At 38.6% G+C, this 13,666-nt stretch overlaps 1 protein-coding gene across 3 annotated transcripts in view; it reads right to left on the bottom strand.

Moving 5' to 3' along the window:
* Positions 1 to 9,541: 9,541 nt before the first annotated feature.
* Positions 9,542 to 13,666, bottom strand: part of pik3r3b (phosphoinositide-3-kinase, regulatory subunit 3b (gamma)) — a 167,939-nt gene continuing 163,814 nt past the window's right edge. For all 3 annotated transcript variants that reach the window (XM_087830272.1, XM_087830273.1, XM_087830274.1), the window contains 5 exons: positions 13,327 to 13,452; positions 12,891 to 13,210; positions 12,260 to 12,334; positions 11,955 to 12,125; positions 9,542 to 10,660 (listed from right to left, as the gene is read on the bottom strand). In XM_087830272.1, the coding sequence (XP_087686398.1) occupies positions 10,462 to 10,660; positions 11,955 to 12,125; positions 12,260 to 12,334; positions 12,891 to 13,210; positions 13,327 to 13,452 (891 nt within the window). In that variant the 3' untranslated portion in view covers positions 9,542 to 10,461. The remainder of the gene's footprint in view (positions 10,661 to 11,954; positions 12,126 to 12,259; positions 12,335 to 12,890; positions 13,211 to 13,326; positions 13,453 to 13,666) is intronic.

Here is a 13,666-nt window from a genome sequence, read left to right on the forward strand (position 1 = left end):
ATATGTATTTTACCTGGTTAATGTGTGTGGCGGGGCGTGGTCTGCAGCGCCGCTGCAATAAGACTTATGGTCACAAACCTTTGCGCACAACATCTGCAAATCGGGGCTTTCATCTTTACGCAGGACTGTAAGCTGTCATCTGTGAGGCGTGAGCGGTGTTTGTTTTAACATAGTTCATGGTGGAGCTGCTGACATAATGTGGATCCGAAGATCCATAACTGGCCTACCTGGGGTCGAAAGTCTTGGCGTTTCGGCGGGTATATCGGCTTCCGCGAGTGTGATGCTTATTTTGAGCGGTGAAAAAATGGTAGAATATAATTTTATTTTTATATTTCAAAATCACAATAATCTTCCAATTTAGAACTACAAGTTAAAAAAAGAACTAAACACAAATAAAATACACTTCAGCTAAATACTAATAATTTATTTTCCCAAACCACCCGGAGCCGCAGTATAAGGACAAAAGAGCCGCATGCGGCTCCAGAGCCGCAGGTTGCCGACCCGTGCACTAGTGAGTCACGTTATGCTCAATCTGATGATTATTGGGGTTTTTTACTGTCTTTATATTATTTTACGGTATTTAACTTGCAATACAAATTGCTCTTCGCAAATGTTGTTGTGATTTGTTTCTATATAAATAAAATTGAAATGAAAAATGGAATTGAAATGTGTTAGTCTCCACAAGTGAAAGTGGTAACTGATTCCAGAACTATTGACTGAAAAAATAATAATAATTTAAAAAAAAGGCTTTATGGCTCACACAGTGACAGTGTCAAGTGAGCAAAACACTTAAGCTTAAATGGCTCCAATAAATCAAGCTACCAACCTGAGGTTACAAAGTTATGCGTTACGAAAATCAATTTCTCGTTTTTACAGTCTGTGTTACAGTCTGCACGGGGAACTCTCATTTCTCCTTCTTTACACACAGATGATTCTCTAGCAGTCTTTGCAGGATGAGCCGGACCTGTTTCACACAATCACCATGACTTTTGGAAAAAAAAACAGAATGTCGTCCAGGTAAACAATCACAAAGTGGTTAATAAAGTCTCTTAGGACATGCTTCACCATTGGCTGAAACACTGCGGGAGTGTTGGTGTTAGGCATTACAAGATACTCGAAGTGACCCAGATGAGTATTGAATGCTGTTTTCCATTCGTTTCCCTCTTGGACGTGAACCAAGTGATAGGCATTGCGGAGGTCGAGTTTGCAATAACTCAAAGGCCGACAAAAGCAGAGGCAGGAGGTACTTATTCTTAACAGTGATTGTGTTGATCCTCAGAAGTCAATGCAGGGATGGAGAGTTTTGTCCTTTTTCTCAACAAAGAAAAAACCTGCACCTAAAAGATGCTACTCCTATGTGACTTTGTGCAGTGGGAGGGAAGGTAAACAGCTTTTAAAAGGTGAAATATAAAGTCAGAAATTGCCAATTATTCCTGCACTCTTCCTTTTTTGATCCTGATTGCGATTACGAAGAAATTAGATGATGTAACTGTGGAAGAAACCATATGCCTTCCTCAAAAGAATATGAGCTGTTCAAGAGGAAAAGCTTCAACCTAAAAGTCAATAACATGTGCAGATGAACAGAGGAAAGTTAAAGGAGTGCAATAGGCAACAGGGAAAGTAGTGTGATATGTCTTCCCCTTCTTCTCCTCTTCACAGCCACTGGCAGCTCAGCAAGTCATAGAAACTCAATTATTCTTTTTGCATTTATGGTCGATGTGGTGTCAGCTGCTTGAAATCAATCCAACAGGACAGATATAATCAAAGTAGTAGCTGATGTTGCAGAAAGATTCCTTGAATTAATTAATCTAGGTCCAGAGCAGTTACACAAGTTCATGAAGCGAAAAGTGAAGATTCATGAGAGAGGGAGGAGGGGAAGGAGGTTTACAGAGAGGTGGAACTGCAGGGGAGGAGTGGTGCACTGGGTTCAGGGAGCAGTACTAGGGGTGGCTGGCCAGCCCGACTGGCAGCCACAATCTTTTCATGCCTCCCCTATTTCAGTAGCATGCTGGGGAAAGAGAGAAGATCCACGCTGTGAGTGAGCGTGCATCTTCAGCTATGAGAGACCACTGCTAGTTACAGCCTGGAAAGGCTAAATGATAATTAAAGAACTGGGAACCCTCAACACTGTGTGCAAGTTTATTTTGCTGGGCAGAACCAACACCAGCTGGTGTCAGAGAGTCTTTGTGAATTATGAGTAGTCCACACAATTCCATACTTGGGGGGTACAAAACTATTTAACAATAAATTTTAATCTGCTCTCAGAGGTGCTAACATGGGTGAGGAATAACTAAGAAAAAGAAAAGAAACACTAAGAGAACACATATATAAGCTATAATATCGCTAGAAGAATTGAAAAGGGCTATTGAAAAAAGCAAGGAAGCCAGCCCCTGGAAAACATGGCATTAATAATTATTATCTGAAGAGATTATAATTGAACCAGTGTTGGACTAAATATTGGTTTTTATGAATAATATATGGAAAGAGAGATTTCTCCCCAGTTCATAGAAGCAAGCAATACTCATTCCAGCACTAAAATCAGAGGAGGCTGGATTGCTTGCACGGTCTCACAGGCCAAGATATGCTGTGTAAAGTTATGGAAAGAACGGTAACTGATTAGTTTTTAAGCTGGAGAAGGTTTAGTCCTTTTTCAGAGTAGGTTTCCTAGGCAGAGGAGCAACATGGCATCCACCCATTTATTTTATTTAGCTTCTCTGAGGCGAGGTCGCAGGGGCAGCAGCCTTAGGAGAGAAGCGCAGACCTCCTCCATAGACAACCTCCTCCAGCTTTTCAGAGAGCACCAAGGTGTTCTCTGAACTGGATGCCATGACCTGATGAAGCCAATATGAACTGTTAGGCAACCCGGCTCGGGTGGCTGCGGTATCATCTGGATGATATATTGGGAAAAGTGTCTCCGTCTTAATTACTTAAAACAACTTTTACAGAGGTAGCTATTATTGAGTAAGGGTTGCAAATCCATGACTAGCAACGACACTGCCCGCATTGCATGTGTTATGTGCAAGGGTCAAACTGAACTAGATATGGCATGTAGTGATCACACTAATCAAATGAATTTTGGGGTATGCGCAGGCACATTACAAACCACCTAGTGAGAGTACACCCTGAGATGGAAGCATTTACAAAAAAGACAATCACATATTTGTAAGTGAACAAAATATTTCCTTTATTCTGCAAGAGAATCAAATATGTTGTAACTCCACTGATAATCATACGTGGGTTTTGCTCATAAAACAAATGGCTCATAAACAGTCAAACTCTTCCAACGGACACAAGAAAGTAGTGTAATGGTGAAGGACCAAAAACCATTTCAAAGAGAATACCAAGAGAAGCCAAAAGCAGGTATGGCTGAGGGTAACGCTGAGAAAGAGACCAGCTTGAGTCAACCGAAAAAACTGAATGGGAGAGATTTCATTCAGTCAAGGTACAAGTTTGTGGTTCTCTGTTGTTATGTAAATCAGCACTTTGTCATTTTTTCTTTTATTGTTTATTGTGCAAAATTCTTATGAATGACACATACTGGATGTTTTAAATCTTTGATCATTTATTGTAAAAGAACACTGGGCTATAGTTAATGCCGTAATTTGGACTGAAAATACTCAAAGCTTATTATTTATTCATGTGATGTACCAATGGTTGGCATACATTTTTGGTTCTCTTTCTCAGTTTTGTTATACCATTAAACAACCAACACAAAAGGACTATAACTTGTTACAGCTGTAAGCAGTGATGTTAAATTTGCTATATTAAATTCAGATCTCAATACACCATAAACAGACAAATAACATTTGATTTTAAAGACATCTTTTTAAACCATTTTTCTTTTATACACAAGAGAAAACAGTCAATAGTACCAAATATGCATGCTGGATCTGTACGTATGCCAAAAAGGGGTAAAAGGCATAGAAGGGAGGAGGGGATGTTGTATAACCTTTTTTTAAAAATGATTTTTTAAACGTTTTTTTCCAAGTTTTTTTTTTTCTTTTTAAAGAAACTGATACTCCCCAAAGCTGTGCTGGGCGCTGTGATCAGATAAGCATTCGTCAGAAGACAACACAACTCCTCTGTAAGAACAAAACATATTAAAACCTGGCTGCAAATAAAACTTTGCAGAACTGCTTAAGGATGAGTAGTAGCAGTACTAGTGGTATTAATAACAGTAGTAGAGGAATAACAGACAGTTGCTATTTTAACAGTCCTGCAATGATAGTGAGTATAAACACTCAGAAAAAAGGTAACAGTGGAGTTATTGTTCCTTTTTGTTACTGAGCCTGCACCTTTGTTAGAATCAAAATGTACCTTCATTTTCTGAGAGGAGATCTTAAAATCTGTTCCCTGGAGTTGTATAAGTTGATGCTGAGTTTTCTGAAGTAAACTCAACCAAACAGTCATTAAAAGTAAACTTGACAATATTTTGGTTTGTCCCATTAACCCTCCTAACTGATGTCACTGTAACCCCAGGTGTACAGAAAGGCCTGTACTTTGGGTCTGTAACTGCACAAATAGATTTTCCTCCATCGTGAACCCCTGACTGACAAAAAAGGAAATATTGCATGTAACTGTTTAGTGATACAAAAAGTGAGAACAATCCTGCAGAAATAATTTAATTATTTGTGGTGTTTAAAAAAAAAACATTTGGGTGGTGGCCGGGAGAGGGGTTATAGCGAGACAAGACATCCCACTCTTAAGTTAAGTCAAATGCTTGTAGTGGTAAAAAGTACATTTCATGAGTTCGGTCTTTTTGGGATCAATTTCTTGTGTCTGAATCTGACATTCCATTAGGAACATTTGTTCTGGATTTCTGCAGGACACTTTCCAAATAAAGAAAAAAAAAACTTCAAACAAGACTGAACTTCATAAACTGGCAAACACAGATTACAATAATTTTGATTCATTTACAATCGGAAGATCAATGAACACGGACTAAAGATGGATCTTTCCTGATATGCCACAAAAACAAACAAAAAGACACGTTTCAACTCACAAGAACTGAACTGATGGACAATCCAACAATCTCACCAAGCAGTATGGGATGGTCATTCACAGTATGATTTTATTTTGTGAGTCGTGATACCATCATTTCAATGGACGTAAAAAATTGTTTCTATTACTGAAACATTCATTTTCCAATCATCAACAAACATCAAGAACTTAAATCTTTGGCGCTAATGTGTTTTGAAGGGTGGGTAGGTGGGTGGGGTGAGGTGGGGTGAGGGGGGGGGGGGGAATGTTCAAACGGCGACTAAAACAACCCTTCAAACTGTTACTCCTTTAAGCTCTATATACATATAAAGATATATCATATATATGACATCTCTGTAAATGTGACTCTGGATGCATACGCAGACATCACCAGTAAATGTGTGCAATTTCAGTCAAGCCCTATGTGACAATCGAAACACATCTGAGAAAAGTTTCAAATGGCACCTTCTTCCCTCCCAAAGTAGCTCTACATTTGCCTGTAACAAATACTGTACATACACTACAAACCTCATCCCTGCTCACCAGAAAACAAAAGGGAACTATTTGCTTTTTAAATTTTTTCTTTAATAAATGTATCATTTTATATAAAGACATTCAACAGTGAGCAATGCAATACAGTTCAAGTAATAGACTTAGGGATGTTTGAGTTCCCTATGCAAAACACAAAAGTCTGGTAACAGGGAAAAAAACTAAACAAACAAAAATCTAGACCGTATGTTGACTGAGGGGAAAGAAAGACCATGACATCCATTTGGTGATGATGCTGCATCTAATTATGGGAACCGATGATGTACAAGACTGTTAAAGGTAGGACATTTTAAAAAGTCAATGTCATGGGCCTACATTAATTGATGAGTGACTGAAGTATCCATGCACAAAAACCCTGATTTAACCTGATTTTTTCCCCTCAAAACGCTGGCTTTGTTGTGTGGTAGCTTCTACGGTAAACTTGGAAAAAAGACCTGAGGGTTAATGACCAGAAACTATGATCGAAAAGGTCGTCCGAATCAAATGGGCCTGCATTCCCGATAGCACCTTGAGAGTTAGCAATAGTATGTGTTGATTTTAGATAAACGTGACTGAGGTGCTTCGGATTAAGAAAACAAACAAAAACACACTGGACCAACCTCGCTGTACATTCAAGATTATACTGACAAACCCCGTGAAAAAGCAAAGATAACCTGTGACTTAATCCAAGAAAGCAAAGCTCTGAGGCCGTGTCCAGTTCAGAGGCTCATTTGAAAAAGGGAAGGCTAAACCTGCACCTCTGCAAAAAAGCATTTGCAGATGATTCACCACAGTGTCATTGTAAATTCTCACAATATGGCCATAATAAGATTAGAAAATTAGCTTGTGTATACTTACGGACAGTAAACAAAAACATTGATACCAAACAAAAACAATAAGATGCAAAAAAAAAAAAAAAAATCTAAAATCTCATTAAATTTATACAGTTGCAAAACTGCAAAATACATAGTTTGCAATAGAACTGGAAGCCCAACAATCCAAAGATCTACAGAAACGCACATACAAGCCTGAGAAACTCCTTCCCACTGCAGCAGTGTCTTAAAACTTGTATATTACAAGAAGCCCCTGAAACAGGACACAGCTAATCTCCCCAAATTCTTCATGCTGCAAAAGTTACGTTGGGTTTCTACTTATGGCTGCTATTCTTAACTGAACTGGAAAACTTGGGCTGATAGATCAAGTTAATTTGGCACCGATTTTTTGAAGCGGTCTGTCAGACATGACATACAATTTAGCAGTTGAGCCAGTTTTTGTGTAACTTTTGAGCTACACTTCTAAAGGTCTAGAGAAGTGAGTTCTATATACACTTCCATTTTATTCTATTATGACTACTTGTGAATTTGTGTGGAAACTAAACAGACTTGCAGTCTTAAGAGATTTACTGAAGCAGGTTTACACCTTCTTGATAAGCCTTAGAACAGGTCAATTTAGATTTAATACTGCCACACTTAAATATTTTAACCGATTCATCCTGTAGTTTACAAAGAAGAAAGAGAAACTTTCACTACCCATGGCTTTCAGCTCCACAAACCTCACTTCTCCCAGTTTATCTACCTATCGTCAGCAGACTAGTGGGCTGTAATGGAGGGAGGGTTATGGTACATAACAGTGAGCAGACTCCAATAGGTTGTAGAAGACATAGAGATGACTGGAGATAAACACACAGTGGGCACAAACAAGGCTTTATGATTTCTTCACAATAATTCCTTTGCACTTTCCAAACAATAGCACTCTTTCTAAAACTGGACACTTTCTCTCTGTGCGTTTGTGGCCAAGCTTATCAAAACTGGGAAAATCTTAAAGATGACAATAATAGAGAGGGGTGCTTTGTCTAACTTTGCAACCAGTCTTTTTTTTTTTATTAGATGCTCTTTCCAGTTTAAAAAAAGGCTAATGCCTAACCAGTGTGATTAGTTTTAAGAAGAGGATTAGAGTGAGTTGAGAATCACATCTCTGCTTTTTCTTAAGCGTTCTCTTAACCTTTGATTTCATTACGACCTTTTAAAAGCTCCATATTATCAGTCAGGCAGTGATAAGTCAACTTGATCACTATGAGAAGATGCTTTACTGTGCCGTGTATTCATTTTCTGGGGGGAACAGAATCTAACTTGGTCGTGTATTGTAGCTCTCCTCAGTGTTTGAAGATATTTTTCTTTTTATCGAGTCGTTGACAGAAAATGGATCCACTGGTTAGAAAGTCACGCAGAGAGCATGTCGTTTTGGATTCAAATAAAAGCCAAACACTATCAGCAATCAGACAGAAAGGGAATTTCACTCCAACAGCTTAACTGTGATTATCTCCAACTTTAGTGCATCTCACACTAACTGCTGAACTACATTAAACACAAAGCTAGATTGCACTTTCTTTCAAGTTTTCAGATTTTCTTCTAAAGCCTGTATCTTCAGCTCAGGACATGGACTTTGTGTGCCTGTGCTCCTTATACATAAACATTTAGTAAAAGCTTATTTTTTCTGAAGGCGTTCAAACAAAAACACCCCAGTTTTTCAGCCTGCAGTCACATTGCATTAGCTCTTTTCTTTGTTTAAACCACACATAAAATGGGTTTCAGCTTTTATGGCAACATTTTTCACCAAGCTTAGCCTTTCAAAGGCTGGAAAATGAACCCTTTACCAATTTACCTTAATGTGCCTTATGCTTTTGCCAGACCAAATTCAAAGTGAAATTTTGACGTCCCAATTATATAGAAAGATAAAATCAAAGAAGCAAATTGGCACAAATTTATGACAGGTAATGCAAATGAAATCATTTTTGCATAGGGGAAATTCACACTACTGTGCTGTAGATTTAGTGTCACCATTATCACAGTTTGTAAGCAGCTAGGCCGGATGATTTCGGTTAACCTTTATACTGATGCATGAAAAAAAAAAAGAAAGAGCTTGGAGGAAACTAAGCAAAAACGTTTCCATTAATTTCAGCTATCAGTTTGTCTCAGGAGGAGAAAGAAATTTTTGGGGGTTTGAAATTAGCCAAAAGATGCCATGTAGCTTTAGCTGCTAATTACACCTCCTTTGACTCATCCACTTTGGCGTACACAGCCAAAACTTTTTTAGCGCTGAGATTACAAATGGAGCTTGTTTGAGTGCTTTGAAGGTTGTGGGGTTCATGTACCCTTTGGTTTATAAAAAAAAAAGAAGTATATTTGTCACCAAAGCACACGGCCTGAAACTCATTTTTATGTGTGGCCTTAAACACATCATTGCTTATCTTCACACATTTGCATTCACCAAAGATGGGACAATTAAATAAAGAAAGAAAAACCCAACAGATGCTTTATCCTCCCCCTTCACACCAACTTTGGTCTCTGGTTGTGATTTGTTACCATTTACACATACTGTGGTGTGAAAAAGTATTCTTCCCATTCCTGATTTTTTTTCTTCTTTCAAAAACACATTTGTCACGCTTTCATGTTTCAGAGCCTGTAGTTTTAATCTTAGATAAGGACAGCCTGAGGAAATACAAAATTCAGGTTTTAAAATATTTCAATTTTTAAGGACAAAAAGCAGCTATCCAAACCTTCCTGGCCTGGATCATGCCCATAGATTCCATTTTTGCCCTGTCTTATTGGTGAATCATGCATACTGACCTGAACTGAGGCAAGTGACGTCTGTAGTTCTTTACATGCAATTTTTTTATGAACCCCTGAATAAGTCGTTGATGTGCTCTTGGAGTAATTTTGGCAGGATGGCTACTCACGAGAAGGTTCACTATTCCAACCTTTCGCCATGGTTCGCTGGATTCCCTTAGAAATATCTTTGTAGCCGTTTCCAGACAGACAGACGTCAATGACTTTGTTTTTCATCTGTTCAAATTCCTTTAGATCGTAGCATGATGTCTTGCTTTTATTTTTTCTAATATACTTTAATTCACAACTTCCATATCTGGCAGTAAACTCATGAATTATCAAGGGTGGAGGGCAATTCCTTTTCTCTTTTACATAGAGACATGTAGGTTATAATTGTTTTCCTTTAATAAATGAACTTCATTTTGCTCTTACTTGGATATTTAGTAATATTTGTTTGATAATCTGAAACATTTAAGTGTGACGTGTGACATGTTGCCCCCCCCAAAAAAGGGTGGTATAAATACTTTTTCACAGGACTATAATAAAAAGCAATGTTAAAAAAAACAACAATAAAAACAAAATAATTAGTTCATACAAGCAAGGCTTCAGTCTTTGAGACAAAAAATAAAACAAAACAAAAAACTTCTGTGTCACTTGTGCACCTCCCTCCCCCCAGATCCCTCAGCAGCAGCAGTCTACTCTCTCTATAACACCTAGTGCTTTGTCTTTTATGCTACATCGTTTTATCTTTTTGTATGGAGAGGGACAGAGAACAGACACTTGACATCATTTCAAAGTAAGTGAAAACAAAAAGGAAACCTCTTAAAAAAAAAAATCTCCAAAAATATATTTCAAAGTTACACCATCTGATGAAAAGAAAAGGGAGGAAAAAATGATGGGAACACAGAAAAAGTCTGATGGGAATGTTTTGTTGTCATTCTTGTACTTTAGAGTTTCTGGTATAAAGTCTGAGCTGGAGTTTAGGTAGCAGCGGGATCAACCTGAAACTCTGACGTCTCCTACTCCATTTCCTTCCTTCGGTCACTTTTGTTTTCACATTCACAAACATTTAAAACTTCCTTGTGCAAATCAAGCAGTCTTTAGAAAGAATGCCCTCCAAAATTGTTCTTGTAAAAATATATAACTCCAAGGTGGCTGATGTGTGTGTTGCAGCAAATGTTAAAATTGTATCGATGTTCATCAGGTCTGGACACAGGGTTGTTTTGTAATTCAACCAATACCACCACCACCCATTAAGCTTCATAACATTCCCTTTTCTCCTTTATCCTGAAGACGGTAAAATGTGTTGTCCTTCTGGGGGTAGTTGTTTAGCATCGTTGGTTGGGGTTCATCTTCGTCCAGAGGGCATCTGTGCGTAGACAGGGTAGGCAAGGCGCACATTGAGTGAGTCATTGTGCTGCACCAGGGAAGTCTGGTGGTAGTGGAGCACCAGGTCCTTCAGGCTGCTGTAGAGGTTGTATGGCTCAGCAAAGCCAAAGCCGCGGGGTGTACTGTAGATGACACAGTGCTTCACCTCCCCTTCCACACTTAGGAGACACACAGGAGAGGTACTTTAGTTAAGACTGTTTTAAGGTTAAAAATTTGTCATTCAATGCTTTCTTTCTGCATTTTCGGTTTCTTCCAGCTAGCTTTGTTCTACTACTAAAGTAAACTCCCAGGGATAAAAAAAAAAATGGAAATCATATCAGTTTTATTATTTTGGTTACATTCAGTATTTTTTCAAATGTTAATTTAGTGTAGTGATTTAAGAGTTTTGAGTCAGTGGACTTGTTGGTTCCGTGAAAAATGACCTTTTTCATTAATTCTCTCAAACTACTACTTCCCAAGAGGAAGCATCTTATTCAATACTGACGTTAAGAAAAATAAACATTTTGGAATCAAACCTTCCTGCTCTCAGAGTTCACTCAGTATCTAACAAAAGTTTGGGTTGGGGGAAGACAACAGCTAACAACAACACTACTTTAGAAGATCAAATCTCTGCATTTTAAAACATATTTTGTACTTTAACATCCTCCTGCCTCTGGCTCTTCTATTATCTTGTTATAGCATGCTTTTAAACTGACTTTTACAAAGCTACCATGTTATTGGGTTCAGTCTAAATATATAGACATGGACATATAAGTGGCTTTATTGTAACCATCGACTATAGGTTGCCATGGAAATAGAAAGCAATCAGCATGTAAATCACTGAGTTTTTTTCCCTCCCACATGCTGTGAATGCATCATTAACCCCCTGTCTGAACTGGAAGATTTTCTACGCGGCACACTTTGCCCACAGTACCAATGGGGGTCAAGACATATCACAATGTATATCGTGTATCGCGATATAGCTAAAAAATATTGTGCATTACATTTTCCTCATATCGCCCACCTCTACCACAGTTTTGTGTCCAAAAATGTTTTTTCGGTTCCCTCAAACGCACACTGTGAATCACAGTGTGCCGCAGACTTAAAAACGCCCTATCATCATCTTCAATAAAATAATCAGCTTCTTTTCTGAAGCATTCAAATATTTCGTGTCTTAAAGATGTACTGCAAAAGCATGGTGCTATTGAAAAGCCTGAGAGTAAATAAAATTAAAAGTTGTAGCTTTATTGTAACTTCGATTCTATTTTAACAACTTTTTATGTATATAATACAAATGCCTAATGTTGTTGTTGGCACTGGTGTTTGTCTCGATATGCAATATTTTGAAAGGTGTCCCAACATTTTGTCCTTGTGTACAAACAAGGAGGACAAAAATGTCACTCTTGACTTCATAAAGTATGGGTATGTAAAGTAAGACGCACATCACTTCAGTCATGTGTTGCATGTACTCACACTACAGAGCAGGCATAGCACCCTTTTTTGCTGCTTTCTCGGATAAGAAAAGCTCCATCTGGCTTCCCCAGGAGCAGCTCCTCTGCCTGTGTCCTGTTCAGATCCCCCACAAACCAGTTCTTCTCATCATAGTGAGGCAAGTTCTCATCTTCCTCACTCACAAAGTAACCTCTGCAACCACATACATATGCAATACATTGAGAAATTGCACCAAAGAAATAATATTTCTGCTATTTAAATTAACAGTTGCTCTAAGTAAGTAAAGTAACAGTGTTTGGGTTGCAGCAAAGCAAGTAGAGACTCACTCGTCTGTGTTCTCGTTCTTGATTCCCAGCCAATCATTAATTCGTTTCTGACGAACTCCTTTATGATTGAGCCAGCTAAAGAGAAGTAGAGAGAGAGAGAGAAGCATTGTTACTGCTAGGAATCGGTTTGAAACTTTGAAATTTGTTTATGTTAGAGTGAACCGGCACAAGACTGAAATTGGCAAATGTCCTCACAGAATAATTTGGGATGATCTGCTGAAACACTGCTTAACTTGTTCCTGGAAATAAAGCAGGCGCTCTGATATCGAGTTGAACTGGACCTTCCCTAAACTAAAGCAAGTTTCTGATTGAGCCACTTGATGTGCTTTTGGCTCTAGAACTATGATGAGTCAGATTTTCTTTGATGTCCATATGACAATCAATAAAAAACAATTATTTCATCGGAAATGATTCCACTAATGTTTGAGGTTTTTTTTGACCACATCTACTAACTCCCCATTTGACTTTCAAGTGTGTGTAGCTACCCCACAGATGTACAGCATGAACAATATAAACACATGAAAACCAGGATCCTGTTCCAGGTCAGTAGGTTTTTAATGCTGACCTGCTTTGACCTGCTTTCTGTACTAATGCCATTGCTCGTGTTTTTCTCTCGTCTTTGTATGCTTACACTAGATACTGATCCCTGATTTTGCGGAGCTGTATGAGATCAGGCTTTAGGCTGTTCATCTTTTTGTCTGTCTCCCGGTTGTCCATGGCTTGCGTCTTTAGGTCCTGCTCCAGCCGCACCTTGCTGTCGTGGATCTCTCCGAGGCGAGATTTAAGCTTTTCATAGTTCATCATGATGCGCTCAATCTCTTTATCATTGCTCTCACGCCTAAAACGCTCAATGTAGTCCTTGCTGTAGCGCTCCTGCGTGTGGCATTGCTCCTCGAAAATCTTGATGGTTTCATTGAAGGCTTCAATAGCTGTTCGCTTCATCTGGATCTCCTGCAGGACAAGATGAATAGTTGACACACAAAAAAAGCCCCAAAAAACAAACAAACAAACAAAAAACAGACATGCAAAAAAAGCAACGCATTTGTTAGACATGAGTATGAATATACCTGTGATGTCTTGGTGTACTCTTCATATAGTCTGTCATATTCTTTGCTTTTCTCCTGGTACTGATTGTGGTATTCCTGCAACTTCTTCCCCACTGCATCGATGTTGTCCTCCTTCACCAGCTGGTCCTGAGAGTCAGTTGGAGAAAGGAGCATTAGAGACAGAGTGACTTTCAGAAACTGACAAGGAAAAAGCTGGAGAATAAAATCAAAAGCCATTTGTAATAAAAGGCCAAAAGAAAAAACAAAAATGCATGCACACACACTTATTCCCATTAGCCCCGTTTTCCTTACTGAGGGTGACTCCTGTACAGGCTCGTTAATAAACCACCCACAATGCCCC

This window comes from Neolamprologus brichardi, chromosome 17, assembly GCF_056152115.1.
Source record: "Neolamprologus brichardi isolate AB-2024 chromosome 17, ASM5615211v1, whole genome shotgun sequence".
NCBI lineage: Eukaryota > Metazoa > Chordata > Actinopteri > Cichliformes > Cichlidae > Neolamprologus > Neolamprologus brichardi.